This window comes from Adiantum capillus-veneris, chromosome 24, assembly GCF_014529385.1.
Source record: "Adiantum capillus-veneris isolate H3 chromosome 24, ASM1452938v2, whole genome shotgun sequence".
Lineage (NCBI taxonomy): Eukaryota > Viridiplantae > Streptophyta > Polypodiopsida > Polypodiales > Pteridaceae > Adiantum > Adiantum capillus-veneris.
This window is the reverse complement of record NC_140954.1, coordinates 142,296,772-142,316,694: the sequence shown is the minus strand read 5'-3', so window position 1 is coordinate 142,316,694 and position 19,923 is coordinate 142,296,772. Positions and strand designations below refer to the sequence as shown.

Here is a 19,923-nt window from a genome sequence, read left to right as displayed (position 1 = left end):
ATATTTGAGTTATTAAACAACTGAGGCAGCAATGAATAGCTGGTGAGAAAAGTGAACGACTTTTGCAATAGGTAATGCGTGAATCGTCTGCAAGCATAGACCATACTGATCATTACCAACTCAATCTCTGAGTACTCTCTTTCATGAGGGGTTTTAACCCGGCTAGCATAATAAATAGGCTTCGTATACTTGGACTCCTTCCCTCTTTGCAATAGCATAGCCCCAATGGCATCAACTCCCACTGAGGGTTAACATAAAATTCTTTCTCCCAGTCAGGAGCTTGCATAATAGGCAGTGTGCTCAAAACTTCTTTGACCTTATCGAAAACTTCTTCACTGTCTTGTGTCCACTCCAATGGATCATTTTTAACCACTTGCTGCAGTGGGTACAGTAACTGTGATGCCAAAGGTATGAATCGAGACATATATTTAACCTTCTGAATGAAAGTAGCCAATTGTCTTGTATCCTTTGGGGATGACAACAATAATAAGGCTTCCACTTTCTCTGGATCTGCCTCAATCCCATTTTCTGAAATCACATGTCCAAGAAGCTTCACCCTTGGCTGCGTCAAATGACATTTTTTGGGGTTTAACTGACCCCCGCATTCATCATACCTTGCAAATGTCATTTCAAGCTTCTGAACATGCTCTTTCCTTGAACTGTATACACAGAAATCATCTATGAACCCTTTGACAAACTTCCCAAGAAATGAGGCAAGGACCCAGTCTACTTTCCTTTCAAAAGCTCCCGGCCCATTTGTTAACCCAAAAGGAAGGCAACAAAAGCAAAAACAACCCCATGGGGTGATAAAGGTGGTCTTTTTCCGATCTTCAAGAGCAAGAATAAGTTGGAAGTATCCTGAATAGCCATCGCAAACACTGTACCTTTCAAAACTTGCCACTACATCTAGCAATTGATCAATAAAAGGCAAAGGGTAAGAATCTTTCTTGGTCACTGCATTTAGTGGCTTGTAATCAACACATACTCTCCAACGCCCATCTTTCTTTGGGGGACTACTATAGGGCTTACCCATTCAGCATTATCCATTGGCACAATGAACCTTGCATCCAAACGCTTATCCACTTCTTCCTTTAAGGCATTCAGCTGCTCCTTGCCCATCCTCCTTAACTTCTGTCTGATTGGTTTGGCCCTTCAACTAGCTCGATCTTCACAGGATCCCCAACAAAACCCCTTATTTCTTGAAATGAGGTAATGAAAAGATTTGGAAACCTGTCCAACATTGCTAAGTACTCCCTTCTTTCTCCTTGTGTCAGATTAGTACTCAACATATTTTGAATCAACTCTTTCTTCACTGGCAGTTTCTGTTTAGGTTGCATCAACTCTTCAAGTTGCTCTAAACGGCTTGAAGCATTTATATTCCCTGATAATTGTAGCACTTCACTAACTTCTCTCTGTTCCTCGTCTAACAACAAGAATGACACTTCACCCTCATCATTGGAACTTGAAGTAGTGCTACTTTTTGAGTCTTCAGAACTATCATCACTGGTAGTTTCGGACTCATCATTCTCACTCACATTTTCAAGTGCCATAGGTTGTTTGGTAGTCATATTAAACACCCTCTTTTCACCCTCCTTGCCATGCATACCGATTGTGCCCTTGCCCCAATCTTGCACGGCACCAACAGCTCTCAACCAAGGTCGTCCCAAAATGAGAGGAAAGGCTCCTAGACTAGCTGGCATAACATGAAAGTTCACCATAACTTTCACGTTAAAGACTTCAACTTCCAAATTCCTGATCATCCCCAAATATTTCACCTTGGCATGGTTTGCTAGTCGAATCCGAAACCCAGAGCTTCCGCATGTAATGAGACCCAGTCTCTCGACACATGACTGTGTGATCACACAAACTTGAGCACTTCCATCAATATAGGCTTCTCCAATGCCCACACCTTTGTGCCAAGCATTCACCACAGGACAGATGTCGGGTAACTCTCCCACGGACAACACTCTAACTTGTCCATGCTTCGGCTCTTTTTCTGGATTCACTAATGACTTCCACTGCCTTTTGAGTTTGGGCACCATATTCATCAACTGTCCGAAAGTACAATCTACTTTCCTCCCAATCAGGTCCTCCTTTAAACTGTAAGCTGTTTGGCCTTCTCCCAAAGGCAAATCTGCCACTTCAAATTGTCTACGAGGCTTTCTCTTTCTCTTGACTTTTGCATCTTCACCCTCCTCCTTCCCTTTCTTTCGACTAGGCCCTGGTGCTGCATAGCCTTCCCTCTCTCTTTTGCCTATTGGCAACACATCTGCGTCTTTCTTTTCCACCCGCACAATACCCACATGACCACCAGAGGTTGAGGCTTGATTTTCTTGTCCAGTACCTTGATCTCCTCGTATATCCAATGCATAATCATTAGCTCTGTTAGGAATCTGCTGAGGAAGTAGAAACATATCCCCTCCCATCCTTGTTGGCTTTGGACAATAAGTGCTGATGTGACCAAGCTCACCACAAGTAGGAATGAACCTCCTCTGCGGACTCAAAACCACCTTGCCCATGACCCTGGTTAGCATTAGGATGAGCTTTACATGCCTGAGCCATCCCTCTACCACGTCCACGACCACGACCACCACCACCACCAAGAACGCTAAGTCGTAATTCTTGCATCATGGTCATCATGTCTTGCATATTTCGTTGTAACTGTTCAGTACTAGCAGCCCTTTGGACAGGTTGGCCTCCAACTTCTCCCTGATTCTTCTCCTTTTGGCTACCATTATTTTCCTCAGGGACCGCTTTCCCGTATTCATTAAGCCTTTGAGCTTTCCATTCTTTCTCTCTGGCAATGGTGACTGCCTCCTTGAAGGTGGCGGGCCTTTTCAGCTCAACTTTGAACTTCAAACTTTCTTTTAAGTTTGCCACAAAACGGTCCTTCTTTAACATGGATGGAGGGATCTCGTTTCCCGAAGCCCGGGTCTATTTATCCCATAAACGGGTGAACTGCATGACAAAATCATCAACACTTTGACTAGCCCTTTGAGTGTATCCCAGAATTTCATGCCAAACTTCATCTGGTACTTCGATGGATCGGTATTGTGCTAGGAAAGCTTGCTTTCACACGATTGTACTCCAAAACCACCCCTGGGTTTTGTGCCTGCATCAACTCCTCAAAATTGTGTAACCAAACTTTTGCCTCATTCTGTAAACTATATTGTAGCAGCCGCAACAATATAGCTTGGTTTAGTATATTGTGCAGTAAGCAATTGACTTCCAACTTTTCAATAAACGTTTGTGCATTTTCATTAGGCAATCCATGAAATTGTCGGAACTCGTCTGCCATGTTTGATTGCCACAAAAACACTTACATGTGACGTCGAAAACTCAAGGGATGTCGATGGATCGCTCCAGTATCTAATCCACCTCACACTGGGTAACCCGGTCCCCAGTGCTTTGCTTCACAAAACCTCACGACCCTCACAAAGGCTGCAATCCAAATTAAACGACCGCCTCAAATATTGTCCACGAATAGCATATACATAGGCGGTTGTCCATAAAGACCCACATCCCCTTTATATTCTCTGCCTGCATAGTGGACAAATTTTGCGAAAATTGGAGCACATGAGGATTTCTCCTCCGTGGGGGCACCAAAACGATGTGGAATGCAAACGACAATGAAAACGAATGCCCCTATAGCCTTGCACCGATCACACCGTCAGAAAGAAGAACAACTGCACCGTCGAACCCACCAGTGTTAAACACCTATAAGGCTTGGAGAAGAACAGCTCTAGCGGAAACCAACTTGGAATTAGAAGAAATAGAGAACATGAGTGTGTAGATTGGCTCGCGTAGATGTCCGTAGAGCATCCATATGCTTGATTCCGATAAGGAATGAGCAAATTACAAGCATTTGAAGTTCGAGGGTTTTGAAAAAGCTCCAAAAAGGCGGTCTCTGGAAAGTGTCTGTAGGTGTGCAGAGAAATGCAGCTATTAAAGGGGGAGTTTTTTGGCTCTTATCCCAAGGGATTTTCTCTTGTCCAGGCAGTGGGAACACAAATTAGGCGCCCCCTCCTCTCCCCAAAGTCTACGAGCCCTCGCAAGCAAGGCCAAGAAGCTCTATTAACTCCATTGATACACTCTAAGGGGGTACCCACTCCTCCCCTTATACCCTCCAATTTTCATTTGCTCCCCCCCATTTGGGGTTATTCCATTGCCACTTGGCACCATCCTCCCACCTCCTTGAAATCCCAGTAAATTTCCTATTTTGCGCCCACACCGAGCAATCTTGGCGGAGGCGTGGCGGGTAACTCCGAACACCGAATGCAACGTTGTAAAGCCCGGCTCGGAGCTTATCACTTCGGCTATTTCCAAAAATTCTCGGCCACACTTTTTCTAATTAAATTCATCAAATCAGCCCACTTGCCTTTCCTCGCATGCATCCGCATCCACTTTCTAAGTAGGGTACCACCCACCTCCAATGCATGTAACTCATGATGTATGAGTCCGATTCACCGACTATCAAGCATGACTGAAAGCACTTATTAATAACCACCTTCTAGAAGTTCGACCAACCCGAAACTCTTGCAAATGACAAGGCAGAACCAAGCCTTTATACATAAATTCTACAAGAGCACTCCGAAAACTCAAAGCATTATGTACATCTATGTACTTGGGACTAGTGAGCAAGCTTTTTAGCATGGATTAGCGACTCATTTCCACCCAAAAAATGCCTGACAACGTTCTACTCGAAATCCCTTGTTACCACAAGAACTACGCCGTGGTTGACTACCGGACCGAGAAAGCAACTTTGATAAATGAAGGGCTCAGAGATTGTACTTGATGAACTTCAGTTTCTTTACTCATTCTTGTGGGAGAGAACTGAACGATGGATAAAGGTTGAATATGTTTTGACCTGAACAAAAGAACGCCAAGATTTTTCTCCACACTCATGCCGATTGCTTTTTAGAGGGCCTAAAGATGAGACCATTGATTTGATACCTAGAAGCACGCCGCCGAACTGGCCACCTTACCGTGTGACCCGAGTACAGACTGAAAAGATTATGAACCAAGTGAAAGACCTCTTCGAAAAGGGTCTTGTCTAGCCTAGTACTTCACCGTATTGCTCTCCACTGTTGTTGGATTTGAAGAAAGACGGATCTTGGAGAATGTGCATCGATTATAGAGCTCTCAACAAAATCACCATCAAGAACAGATTTCCGATTCCTAGGATCGATGATATACTCGACAGGTTACAGGGATCCTCGTGCTTTAGCGGGATTAATCTGAAGAGTGGATATCATCATATCTGAATCGCGACAGGAGACGTCTACAAGACAGCCTTCCGCACTACTTTTTGGATTATTTGAGTTTTTGGTGATGCCTTTTGGCTTAATCAATGCTCCTGCGACATTTAACTGGATGATGGACAAGATTTTTCGAGAGTACAGGCTATTTGTTGGCACTTTCTTTGATGATATCATTGTTTTCTCCAAGAATGAAGCAGAACACATAGATCATATGCTTCAGAGATGCACTTTTTGGGACATTTTGTCACAACAGCAGGAGTGGAAATGGATCCGGCCAAGATAGACACTATCCGTGATTGGCCCGATTTGAAGAATGTCCATGAAGTTGAAAGCTTCTTCGGACTGTGTTCGTACTACAGACGGTTCATTCGAAAGTTTGCAGAGGTTGCTTCCCCTTTGCATATCTTGATACAGAAAGGAGTCCCTTTTCTCGTGGGGATCCATAGAGGTGACTGCCTTTCAGACATTGAAAGAAAAATTGACTACAGGACCAGATCTGACTTTGCCAGACTTGCAGAAGTCATTTAAAGTATTTTGTGATGCTTGTGGTCGTAGTCTGGGTGCGGTCTTAATGCAAGAAGGCCATGTCATTGCTTACGAGAGCCGATTGTTCTCTAGGCCGGAGATGATAGCACAGATTTATGAGAAAGAGCTTTTGGCGGTTATCCATGCTCTTACTCAGTGGTGGCATTACCTACTCGGAGCAGATTTTACTGTCTTTACAGACCATCAGAGTTTGCGCTACTTCTTGTCATAGAAGCAGCTTTCGGAAAAGCAGATGCGGTGGGCAAACATCTTGTCACAGTTTCACTTCCAGATTGTCCATGAGCAGGGACAGAAGAATGTGGTGGTAGATGCTTTGTCTCGGAAGCCGTTGGTTCTGGCTATTTCCGCGATACATCATAGGAGCTTCGAGGATATCTTGGATCAGTATGCCACAGATACAGATTTTGCAGATTTTTTTTCACACGGATACGGGATGGGGAGATAGTAGCAGGATACTCCATTCGGGAAGGCTAGTTGATGAGAAAAACCATGTTGTGCGTTACACAGCCGTTGAGGGAAAAGGTTATGACTGAATGCCACTGTTCACCTTTTACGGGTCACCACGGCATTGCTACCACCATGAAGGGGTAGAGAGATACTTCTTTTAGCCGAGACTCAAAAAGGATGTGGAAGAGTTTGTGCGCAGTATGCTAGAAGGTCAAGTTTGACAGGCATAAGGCACAGGAATTGTTACAGCCTTTACCCATACCCACCTGCCCCTAGGAAAGTATTGAAATGGATTTCATTTTTAATCTCCCGAGAACATAGAATGATCACGATGATTTTTCGATTACATGGCACGTCTGAGACGATTGTCTCCGACAGAGACCCCAAATTTATGAGTTTGTTTTGAAGGCAATTTGGCAGAACATTGGCACGCGGTTGCAGTTCTCGTCATCGTTCCACTTGCAGACTGACGGGCAATCTGAGATTGCCAATTCAGTGGTTTTAGATTTATTGAAGTCTTGTATCTCGGATCAGAAGACTCAATGGGAAAAGAACTTACCTTTGGTGGAATTTGCCTACAATAACACGATACACTCTTCGACGGGGAAGATGCCATTTGAGATTATTGAAAGTGCTGGGAATGTTCCATCCTTCCTGAGCACGAAAGATTAGATATTTGAAGCGGATGAATATTCGCGAGATTTGTATACGGCTTTTACCAAGGTTCGCGAGACTTTGCAGAAGTCTCAAGAACGACAGAAAAAGGCAGCGGATCGCCATCGTCGCGACTTGAAATTGAAGGAGGATGATTGGGTGCTCTTACGTTTTGAGAAGACACGCCTAAGAAAGAAAAAGGGAAAGGAGAAGCTTTTTCCAAAGCTTAGTATACGATACTACAGACCTTTCCAGATCACTGACAAGATAAATGATGTCTCCTTCCGATTGAAACTGCCAAATACTTGGAGGATTCACAATGCATTTCATGTGAGTCTCTTGAAACCTGTTGAGGGTGATGTGCCTGATGATGGGGAGCCTGATGAGCAACCCGAAGTGGAAGAAAACGAGGAGATCCTTGTTCCTGAACAGATTTTGGCACATAAGGATACGAAGAATAAAGGTAAAGTCCGAAGGCGGTTCTTGGTTAAGTTCAAGAACTATCCTGCATTTGATGCGAGCTGTAATTGCTCTTTTTGAGTTGGAATGAGAGGGTTTATGCCAGTGGAAGTGAGTTCCAGCAAGGGAATTGGTTTCGCGCAAGTTTTGGGATTGTTATGCTGTCGAAATGTGGCCAAATCAAGTGGTATCTAGTTGGATATAGACAAAGGATTCCCAGGACTCTACTTTGTAAATTTACCCTCTCAAAGAATAAAGAAATACCGAAAGGGGCGCCTATTTAGAGGCCAATCTAGTGTCTGACTCGCATACAGATGCATTCTAGCATCTGTATCCCATTCCCCCCTCTTGTGTCATTTTAGCACAGGTAGAATAGACGACTAATAATGGGTGAAAGCTAAATCAAGGTTTGAAGTAAAGTCTACCGCCCTTTTTGAAGTTGACAGGCCGGTTACATGGTTCCATCGACGGGATTAAATCACTTTTTCGTCAAAAAGTGAGCCTTGGTCAGTTTGGGTTAAAGACACACAGAGAGAGTTTGGGATGACCTTGAAAACAGAGAGAGTTTGAAAGTAGATCGAGTGGATTTACAGGTGAGAAAGGCTACGAGAGTCTTTCTTTGGATACAGGATGGATGGAAACAAGGAAGAGGGTTCCTCTTCAGAGGATAGACAGCCTATTCCAACTGCACATGAAATTGGCGAGAGTTCAGGCCAAGCAGAGAAAGCTTTGCAGGTTGTTACTGCTGTGACCATGTTCAAGCAATTGATGAAAAATCCAAGATTTATGGAGTTCATACAATCTTCATCAATAGCACATAAAAGTTCAAGGCAGTTTTGGCATGCCAGGAAGAGTGTTTAGGGGTATGCAAGGCATGGTGCCCAACCCCATGTATGCAAACATTGGTTTGCACGCTGGATTTCAGGACACACAAGGTCAGTTTGGGGTGTCATAAGGCAACTTGGGTATGGCTGGTTTTTCAATCCCATCAGTGAATATGACACCTGGACATCAGCATGTTATTGGCCAGGGAGTACAGATGGCTCCCACAGGTGTACCCATTATGCAAACTGTCTCTTTTGACAATTTGGAGTCAATGGATAAGCTAAAGCCATACAAAGAAGATAATCAGTGAGTCCATTGACACATTCAATGGCTTTGATGAGAGGACAAAGGTTTTCTCTTTCCTCGAACAGTTTGACAAAGCATTTGTTGGAAGGAGCATTTAAAGTCAGGAAAGCTGCTTCTTTTTTGAAAAAAAAATGCAAGTCAGTGGTGGAATACACTGTTGTTACAAGGACAGACTCCTTCCGCTTGGAATAATTTCATACACGTACCGAATTAGCTAAAGGCTAATTCAAAACAGGTACAGGATGATTTAACAAGATTTCTTGCGAGAAATCTCGTGTAAATCAAAGGGCAAGTAGTCCTACTAATGCAAAAGATCAAAGGCTACGAATTGGTGCGATTGGCACGCAAAACAGAGCCCGAAAGAAGAAAATACAGCTTTCTGTATTTTTGTGCAGATTTAGGGTTTTGACCCTATTTGATGCCTTTTTGTCCCAAGAGCTTCGGGGAAGCTAGAGGACAGTAATACAAGTGATCTGGAGCATTTTAGGAGCTAAAAACAGAGAATTCAGCGTGCTGAATTTCCAGGACAGGTTTGCAAAAGTGCTCTATTATGCGTGGATAATCACTTGGATATGTGGATTTTTGGTTGTGAAGGTTTCTACCACAGTTATGCTACCAAAATTGGGTGAAAAAGAGAATTCTCAGCACAATAAAAGTGACAGCATAAGGGTAGATCACAGGTTAAGCTCCAAAGATCAAGATGAAGAGCAGAGAAAGATTGTTTTCGATGCTCAGTATGCAAATCAATGATATTGCATAAAGGTTGAAATTGTCTGAAAGTTGGAAGATTCATAATGCGTTTCACGTGAGTCTTCTTAGACCCTATGTGGGTGATGTGCCAGAAGATATGCCAGCTGAAGATGAGCCGGAAGTCGAGGAACTTGACGAGATCTTGGTCCCGGAATAGATTTTGGCACATAAAGAAAGAAAAGAAAAGGCAAGGTTGTAAGGTGCTGTTTGGTAAAGTTCAAAAGCTATTCACCTCTGGATGTGAAGTGGATGGAAAAAAGTGAACTTGCAGAGTCACTAAAAGTATGGGAACTTAAAACCTTGGTTTGCAATCTACCTTGACCCCTTGAGATTCAGAGCTACATGGATTGTCAATGTGACAATGGATTCTGAAAGAAATGATGTACATGTTACTTACAATGAGCTCAAATGAAGTGCATGTTACATGAATGTTAGAGCTGTAGAGATTGTCAGTTTGGCAATTGCTCTTATGGAATGTCCAAAAGTTCGTTTCGTGCTATAGAAGTGAGTATTTCTTGTGAGTTTGTCAAGGGTACAACAATTATTTCTATTGAAGAGTACATGTGTAACTGCATTCTTAAACTGTCGGTTTGGGTATGCTCGAAAGGTTACTGGATTCAACATGTACTAAAAGACAGTGGCAAAATGTGACGCTTCCATTTTGTCATTGGAAAGTTATGGACTCAAAGCAATGGCAGAGTGTGATGCTTCCACTATGTCATTGGGACAGGGTTCACACGCAGGCAATACATGTGTCAACAAGGTGTTGACTGTGAGCATGTATGTGTCGTACATGTGTCGACACGGTGTCCGGACACCCGAGTGCTGACTGTAAGCATGTACGACATAGGTGAAAACGAGGACGTTTGAGATTTCAAGAGGGTGGTCTGTCACCAGCCAGTGGCAATTTCTTTTTTGTTTATTTTCTCTTTCTTTGGGGAATTTCGTTTGTTTTACCTTTTGGAAACACCCCTTTGGAAATCTAAGTGCCTTGCATTGCATAGCTTGTGTGGAACTGTTCAGAGAGAGTCCAGGCGTGAGAGCTATAGAGCACTAAGGTTGGACAAGGACTATGGTTAGCCAAAGTGGGGTCATTGGCTAGCCAAAGCGGAATCCTTTGCTACATAGGCTACATTTCAGTTTTGGGTGTGGCTGCAGTGTACAAAGAGGGTCAGATGACCTAGAAGAATGTAATGGTAGAAACTCCTAAATTTTAGGGACTGCTATTTTTGGACAGTAAAATGTCTTCGCGTCATTACATGCAGTTTGACATGGGGATCATTTTGTTACTCTGTGGCCAAGTCAACAGAGGTTGCAGGTGAGATATTTTTAGACCGGAGGGTCTAAAGCAGGAAAATGCACAAATGAGTGACACTTGGCACTCTGAGGCCAGTTTACTACTTAAAGAGAAGGCAAAAACGTGATTTTCAGCTGTGAGCTCGTTTTTGAGTGCTGTCTCATAGGTGGGAGAGCTTCAATGGAGTGCTAGCTTACCCTCTATGTATAGTGAGATGCAGGATGTCATGACCTGCACACCTCTCACTGCTCTCTCTCTCCCCTATTCTTTATGGTTATGCTCCTCTAGTGGGCTCATCAGATTGACCATGTACAGTCTTGTGGTTTGATGCTCTATTGCTGAGGCAAGATCCTCCCTGAACAGGAACAGGAGTAGCTAACTGCTACTCCAAAGCAGGGAAACGAGAGGGTGATAACCTCTCAAGTAAACACACAAAAATCAGCACTGTTTTATTGCTGATTTTGGGCTGTTTTGAGACTGTTTTGTGCTCGGAATCAGGCCAGAATCGAGGGGCACATAGTCCAAGGCATTGGGAACAGTGCAGGGACAGTTGACAGCTGAAATTAGGTCAAAAACAGGTCCTAACCAGAAAATACAGCGGTCTGAAATTTACTGTTTTGCAGCCGTATGGATGCCAGATGCATTGGGAACTGTGCCCAATTGTCAGAGAACACTTTTGGAAAGTGTTGGGGCTCAAAACAAGTGAAAAACCAGAAATTCCAGCGAGCTGTAATTGCTCTTTTTGAGTTGGAATCAGAGGGTTTATGCCAGTGGAAGTGAGTTCCAGCAGGGGAATTGGTTTCGCGCAAGTTTTGGGTTTGTTATGCTGCCGAAATTTGGCCAAATCAAGTGGTATCTAGTTGCATATAGACAAAGGATTCCCAAGACTCTACTTTGTAAATTTACCCTCTCAAAGAATAAAGAAATACCGAAAGGGGCGCCTATTTAGGGGCCAATCTAGTGTCTGACTCGCATACAGATGCATTCTAGCATCTGTATCCCATTCCCCTCTCTTGTGTCATTATAGCACAGGTAGAATAGACGACTAATAATGGGTGAAAGCTAAATCAAGGTTTGAAGTAAAGTCTACCGTCCTTTTTGAAGTTAACAGGCCGGTTACAGAAGGGCTAACATTTTGTCACAATTTCATTTCCAGATCGTCCATGTTGAAGGAGACAAAAGAATTTAGTGGCATATGGGTTGTCTCGCAAGCCCTTGGTTCTGGCTATTTCCGCGATACATCATTGAAGCTTTGAGGATATGGTAGATCAGTACGCCACATATCTTGATTTTGCTGACCGGATACAGAGTGGGGAGACGGTTGCAGGCTATTCCATACGGGACGGCTATTGGATGCAGAAAACGATGTTGTGTGTTACATAGCCTTTGAGGGAAAAGGTTTTGACAGAGTGCCATTGTCCACCTTTTTCGGGCCACTGCGGCGTAGATACCACCTTGAAGGGTGTTGAGCGTTACTTCTACTGGCCGAGGCTCAAGAAGGACGTGGATGAGTTTGTTCATAGTTGTTTAGTATGCCAAAAGGTCAAGTTTTACAGACATAAGGCACCAGGACTGCTACAGCCTTTACCCATACCCTCCCGTCACCTGGAAAGCATTGCCATGGATTTCATTTTGATCTTCCTAAGACCAAAGTGGGCATGATGGCATTTGGACAATCATCGATCTGGAAGAACATTGGCACGCAGTTGCAGTTCTCATCCTCATTCCATCCACAGATAGACGGGCAATCTGAGATAGCCATTCAGTGGAATTGGATTTATTGAAGTCTTACATTTTGGATCAAAAGACTCAATGGGAAAAGTACTTGCCCTTGGTGGAATTTTCCTACAACAACACAGTTCATTCATCAACGGGGAAGGCGCCGTTTGAAGTAATCGAGGGTGCTAAGAAGTTCCACTATTTCTAAGCACCAAAGACAAGATTTTTGAAGCAGATCAATACCCCAGAGATTTGGAATCGCTTTTGTCATGGTTCGCGAGAGTCTTTAGAAGTCTCCAACACGGCATAAGAATGCAGCTGACAAACATCGACGCGACTTGCAGTTGAAAGAAGATGATTGGGTGCTCTTACGGCTTGAGAAGGCACGCCTAAGGAAACGAAAGGGAAAGGAGTGGCTTTTTCTAAAGCTAAGGATGCGATATTATGGCCCTCTCGAGATTCAAGAGAAGATAAATGATGTATCCTTTAGATTGAAGTTGCTAGATACTTGGAAGATTCACAATGCTTTTCATGCGAGTCTCTTGAAAGCTTTCGAAGGTGAGGTGCCAGTCGACAGGGAGCGTGAGGAGCAACATGAAGTAGAAGAGAGCAAGGAGATTCTTGTTCCAGAACAGATACCGGCTCACAAGGAAAGGAAATGTAATTACTTTTGGATAGGCTAGGGGCCTTTATAAGTGTGCCTAGGGCCTCACTCTTGCAGATAAGCTTGGGAGCAACGCTAGAGAGAGGACCCTCGGACATTGTACCCTGTGAAACATGATAATAAAGAAATACCAAGAAAGGGTGCCAGTCTTTGGGGCTGGTGCATTTGAGCACGGAACTTAGCCGTGCCGTGTCAACTCTCTCTCTCTCTCTCTCTCTCTCTCTCTCTCTCTCTCTCTCTCGATATATATATATATATATATATATATATATATATATATATATATATATATATATATATATATATATATATATATTAAAGTTTGCTCAGTTTTTCATGTGTGTTGGACGTGTGAATCAGCTTATGAAGGAATTAGAGTATCAACTAGGGTACGTAGAATGGATACTTCTATTACGGGAACTTTGGATGTGTGACTTCGAGCATCAAGGAATATCCCACCATCCTGAATGGGCATTTTTGATGTGTCTTAGAATTGGTGACGTGGAGCTTTGCTAAGGATTGTTTCTGCAAATTCAATGAAGTAGAGAATAAGGTATGGGCATTTCTAGTGTGTCACAAGTTGGGGGATGGGAGCCTGGTTGCCTCGTTGATGGCCACCTTGTTCCCGTGAACTTCGCCTTTTTCTCTCTTTGGCTGGTCTTTTAAGAGGCCACTTCCCCTCTTAGTCGGTAGGTGCTTCATGGTTATAAGGATGTGCAAGGCCTGATTATGGTGTGTGACCTGATGTCCCCTTTTGAGTCCTATGAAATTTGTACGATTGATGCACGTAGTGCTCGCTCTATCTTCGATCAAGCCTTCACTTTCTTGCTACTTCTCTACTTGAACATATCTGGCTTTGACAAAACGTGCATCTTGTCATAAGGATATCTGCAAGCAACACTAACCTAAACCCCCTCCTCGCTGAATGTGGTGACAGTTTGAGTTATAGCAACCTTTTCTAACTTTGCAAATGGGCCTGTGATCTGGCGTTTCCATTCTGCTCGATCTGTGTGTATATCTTTATGACTTCTTTTCAAGGGATTGAAAAGACTTCTTTACGACTTCTTTTCAAGGGATTGAAGTGCAGCAAGTGTTGACAGTTTTGTGTCTGGGTCGCGAGTCTTCCATTGAGAAAACAGAATCAAGTCTCCCATTGAGAAATCTAAGTCTACCTGAATTGCCCCCTCTTTCAAAGGCTTTTCTAAGCTGCTATGTTTGCTGTATTTGCAGGACATCATGCAGGATAGAATAAATCATTGCTTGAGCCATGCAGCTGGCAAGATACCTGGATGTGATATGTGCGAGGGGACGGGGCGCTGTAAAGTAAGCCATTCTTTGGCATTGTCAGAAGATGGTGTTTGATGAATGAGATAAGTGTGGCAAAGAACGACAACTTACAATGATGATACATAAAGTTTGCAAGTTGCACATAAAATTTTGGAGGGTGAGCACCATGTGGTAGTGTGTTTAATGTTATGTTGTAAGAGAGAAGATGGTTACTCAAAAGGATGAATTGGAAGCTGGGCCGCCTGGCTGTATTGAATGACTGTAGTAGCCATGACTGACCCCTTTTTGTCATCGCACACGAGTGTTTATTGCTCCATTGCCAACATAGGTATGCTTGATTAAGTTTGTCAGGACTTTGCATACAAAAATTGAATTTAAAATGAAAAACTTACAAGATTAAAATGGCGGTAGATGACCTGCTAATCTGGTCATTAGACTTAAAAATAGAGTTACTCAATTAGGTTATCTCCAACACCGAGAAGTTGAAGAAAACAAAATAGCCATCCTTCTAAAAAAAGCATTATTGGATAGTTTTCACAATATTCCCATAAAGGAAAAAGAACTAGAACCCCTATTGAGAGATGTTAATCAGTTCACTTCAATCACAAGAAGCATCTATTGCAAAATATTGTTCCACTACCACTCTTATGTACCCAAGGGGTGCTACTACAAATTCCAAAAGATAACACACACACACACACACACACACACACACACATATTGGTCTTATTTTTTAGCCAAAGGGTTAAAATAAGTTTGATGATATTTTTGGAATCTCTCTTTACCGAAGATCAGCATGGTTCGCAACAATTTTTCTCATATCCAAAGAAGCACTAAAACCCACTATGGAATTCCCCGTCTCGTTAAATACGTACTTTATCTATGATAGAACCTACCTTTTTCCAATAATATTGACACGATTTTCTTACTAGCTCAACCAAACTTTGTTCATAGTTAAAAACCACCGAGGTTAAAGATTTGTTAGAAAAAATGAAGCCTTATGTCAGTTAATCAACTAAAATTGTGATAACCCGGTTATAATAAATTTTTTTTTTTTTTGCCTTAAGAAAATTGGATATTTTACACAAGGTGTATGGTATCACCTGCAAATATCTCAAATTTAGATCTAAGAAAGAAAATTTCATATTGTACAACAAGCTCATTTTACCTTGGAGACAAAACGAGTTTGTCTTTTTACAAGTCTTTTGTGCTTTAACAAAAGTTCTGACCAAAAAATAGGAGAACATCAAGTTTTTCTTTTGATTAGGAAATTGTATCCTTTTAGTCTTACCTTGGGTATTTTTAAGAATACAAGAAATTTTTTATATATAATTTTGCTTCTGCCAGGCCATTTCGGTTTAACTCCAACCCTGTGCAACCAAGGCTTGTCTCTTATAAAAGCTATACAGAGTACTCTCTCTCTCTCTCTCTCTCTCTCTCTCTCTCTCTCTCTCACACACACACACACACACACACACACACACACACACACACACACACACACACACACAACCCCTTAAAGGTGTGCAACTGCATCGTTTTCCTGCGACGATGCTCAACTCTCGACATTCTCACATATACACTTTACTTATGCCATTTCTCTCTTGAATAACAGGTCTTGAGTTCAACTCTCCTTGTCGGCTAGATCTTTAAGGTCTCTTGGGATAGTTTCCTACGACGTTAAAACTCTCTTCTTCTTCTTCTTCTCTCTCTCTCTCTCTCTCTCTCTCTCTCTCTCTCTCTCTCTCTCTCTCACAGTTATTTAGCCCTTGCACTCACTCCGCTTCTTGCCCACCTCTCACATGAAGATGCAGGTCGCACTCAGCACGTAGGTTCCACGTAGGTTCTCTTTCTATCACCCAAGTGTGGTAGATTGGTTATGCCATTTCCCTCTTGAATATTCTTTCTATCACCCAAGTGTGGTAGATTGGTTATGCCATTTCCCTCTTGAATAAGAGGTCTTGAGTTCAACTCTCCTCGTTGGCTAGATCTTTAAGGTCTCTTGGGATAGTTTCCTACGACGTTAAAACTCTCTTATTCTTCTTCTTCTTTCTTGTTGCGTGAGCATGGCCATTTTCAGCTAATTACATTCTACAACTTTTTTCACGCAAATATTAATTCAATCATATGCTCTTAGCCACCCTCTTTCGGTAGGATTATCGGCCCATTCAAAGTATAATCCTCAGTAGGTATAAACGCCTAGCAAAGCTTCCTACGAACAAAAAGCTCCCAGGATGTCTCTTGACAAATTTTCAGAACATTTACTCTCATGGAGGAAAAGCAATCCGAGATGGGAGCAATGGACTCATCCTCCTCCTCTCAGGTAGATAAATTTCCTCTATTTGCATAAATTTTGGATAATTCCTTCCTAAGGAACTAAATAACCCAAGGTTGTATTGCTAATTTATATATCTTGGTATATCAATTATTAAATGACAAACTAAGAAGGTTTTTATTTACCGGTATAGTCACAGACTTTCATTACCATAGGACTTTCATTACCACAGCAGGTTAGAATTGTTTCTAATTATTTACGTCATCTAACTGTATGCCGGTAAATTGGTTCATTTATTGCATATTTCTAGGCCTATGATGTTAAATGGAATCTTTTTTGTGAAGGAGCAAGTAAACATAACAACATGCAAAACCTTTTTTGTGAGTTAATCAATTTTAATGAGAGCTAAGGCCAATTTTCGGTCTAAAACTCAATTAACACTGAGCTAAAACCTTGTTTGGAAGGCTATTCACATGGACTTGAAATCTTAATATATTCCTGCTATTAACCTAGCTTAGCTTTACGCTTTGAAATATTTTCATATAGAATAATATGCTTTGATAAAACCATTCTTTCACATATATTTAAGGACTTACTTTGTTGCCATAGGCATACATGGATCTAGGCAGGATTCCTTGTCATCATTGAACACATTTAAATGCATGGATAAGAGGGACATGGATGACAACTGTCGGGTCTGTCCTATACCTGCATTCCATGACTAAACAAAAATACTGATGATTTTTTTGTTTTCATGATGGTTGCAGGTAAGGATCTGACTTCTTTTATCTTTGAATTCAAGTGTTGTTCGAATAACTTTTGGCAGGGGTACCTCTTCTACTACTGCTACTTCATTTTTATTTCTTAGATGTTATAAAACATCAAAATTCCATTTCAAATGTACATAAGTTTTTTTTGATTGAAATATGTACATAATCACTTTTTATTTAACTTTGTCATGTCTCTTTTTGAATGTATTGTTCAAATTGTGAATAAAGTATATAGATCAATACTCTAACACACACACATAGGCACAAGGGCATAAATTGATTTGACAATTTATGACTAGGAGTATGGCAAATATACATAAAAATTAGATTATTAGGTTTTGACCCAATTATCTAATTGTGATACACACACACAGTCATTATATGCTCGGCTGGTTTAAAGGTTGTATGTATTACCTCTTCAATTTTCTCGTTCACTTTTTGTCAGGTATCTCAACTCTACAAATACATTGCCCGAATGCGGATTCTTAATTCCCTAAAAAATATAGAAGCTATCAATAAAAAAATGAGAATGGCCCGTGCCAATTTGCACAAACATTCCCTTAGGCATCCTTTGATGTAGCCTCCAAATAGATACATACCTTTCCTTGCTAGAGCTGTCAAAAAAATTAAAAGTTGGTTATATTTCTTTCTTTAGCTCTTTTTCTCTAATTTGTGATGATTTATCTATTTTTTAGAGTGACTTCTTTGCCCTTGGGTTGGAATTTCTTGTCGAGCTCGCTTCTTCTAAAGCGAGCGTCTATGTTCTACGTTGCATTGAGGATGTAACTGCATTAAACTTATTATATCAACAAATTTAGAGAATTATCCTCATGGTTCTTTACTGCAGCCTCTTTCATTTAACGATTGGATCAAACTCTTAGCATCTCTGGTTAAAAACAAGAAGGAAGGACTTAAATTCTTAGAAAACGAAATAAAACAACTTTCTCTGCTTCAAAAAATTCACACATAGTCACTTGCTACCTTTTCCTCCTCTGGTGCAGAGTTAACCAATTTTCTTAAAAAGCTATGCGTAAAAATTGTGTGAAACGGAGGTTGTAAGGCTAACAATAACGTTCTCTGCGGCTAGCTCACGATAACTCAGATGTTTTGCATGTTTTTGGGTACTTCGTAAAGTGGTGCATTTTGGAGGCACACTTGAGAAGTTTTTCAATCACACCTCATAGGCCAAAGGAGTTCACATAGAGAGAGATTCACACGCACGCGCGCGCACGCGCACACACACATACATACATATATATACATATATATATATATATATATATATATATATATATATATATATATATATATATATATATATATATATAGAGAGAGAGAGAGAGAGAGAGAGAGAGAGAGAGAGAGAGAGAGAGAGAGAGATTGTCCTTGGAGGTCAAATATGACTTCTGTGACCAAATGAAACATGCCACATTCTCTATGTTGTTGAGTCAATCAATAAATCTCGTTGTTGAAAGATTGTGGATATGGGGGTGGAAATTAAAAGCCCACCAAGTTATTGAGAGAGAAAGGCATGTAGGAAGTTGTCTTGGTTGAATATGTGAGGAAAGAATGTGCGAGAATTCAAGTAGATTATGATGCTCAACCTCTCAAACTTTCAAGGGGCATAATGTGCATACGCAAAGCAAATCTTGCCAAATGCCCCATCTTACATATATGAAGGAGTACGAGCGGAAGTGCGACGCGAGAGAGAGAGTGCGAGAAGAAGAGCACGACGATATGGTGAACTCGCTCTACTGTAATGTGTAGAGCATAGTGAGTTCTTATTAGGTTTATACAAAAGAATATGTGTACATACCTGGCGGCCCGCCCACTTACCTGGGCGACCACATTGGGCTTTATACCCCAACAACCTCCCACTTAAAGTCCAATGTGGTACTTTAAGTGTGAGAGAAGCTACTATACAAGCTAATATACAAGAGATGTAGAGAAGTGATGTACTACCCTACACCTAACTGCTTGCGAAAATGCGCAAAGCTCTCTGAGGGAAGTCCTTTTGTAAGTAGATCAGCAGGATTTTCTGTGGTGTGAACTTTGACAAGCTGAAGTTGCTTATCCTCGAGCATTTCCCTGATGAAATGATACTTCACATCCACATGCTTTGTCTTTGAGTGATAAACTGGATTGCGAGCCAATTGTATAGCACTTTGACTATCACAATATAACACAGGCATCTCTTCTTTGATTCCCAAATCTGTTACTAGTCGATTAAGCCAAATTGATTCTTTGCATGCCTCTGATGCTGCAACATATTCAGCCTCTGTAGTAGACTGAGTAACACAATCTTGTAATCTAGAACGCCATGATACTGCTCCACCAGCCAATGTAAAGACATACCCTGACGTAGACCTTCGGTTGTCTAAGTCACCTGCATAATCTGAGTCTGTAAAACCCTTTACACTTAGCTCCTCACTCCCATAGCATATACACATACTCTTTGTAGCTTTCAGGTATCTCAATATTCCTTTCACTGCCTCCCAATGTTTCTTGCCTGGGTTTGACATGTATCGACTTACTACTCCCACTGCAAATGCAATGTCTGGGCGAGTAACAATCATTGCATACATCAAACTACCCACTACAGACGCATATGGAATCTTATCCATTTCAGCCTGTTCTTCCTTAGACACAGGACAATCTTGTTT

General features: G+C 41.7%; 1 protein-coding gene across 1 annotated transcript in view; it reads left to right on the top strand.

The window, feature by feature from the left end:
- LOC147427278 (sirohydrochlorin ferrochelatase, chloroplastic-like) overlaps positions 1-14,560 on the top strand; it is a 31,130-nt gene extending 16,570 nt beyond the window's left edge. The window contains exon 5 of the mRNA XM_086498428.1: positions 14,159-14,560. Within this exon, the coding sequence (XP_086354554.1) occupies positions 14,159-14,290 (132 nt within the window). The 3' untranslated portion in view covers positions 14,291-14,560. The remainder of the gene's footprint in view (positions 1-14,158) is intronic.
- Positions 14,561-19,923: the final 5,363 nt, after the last annotated feature.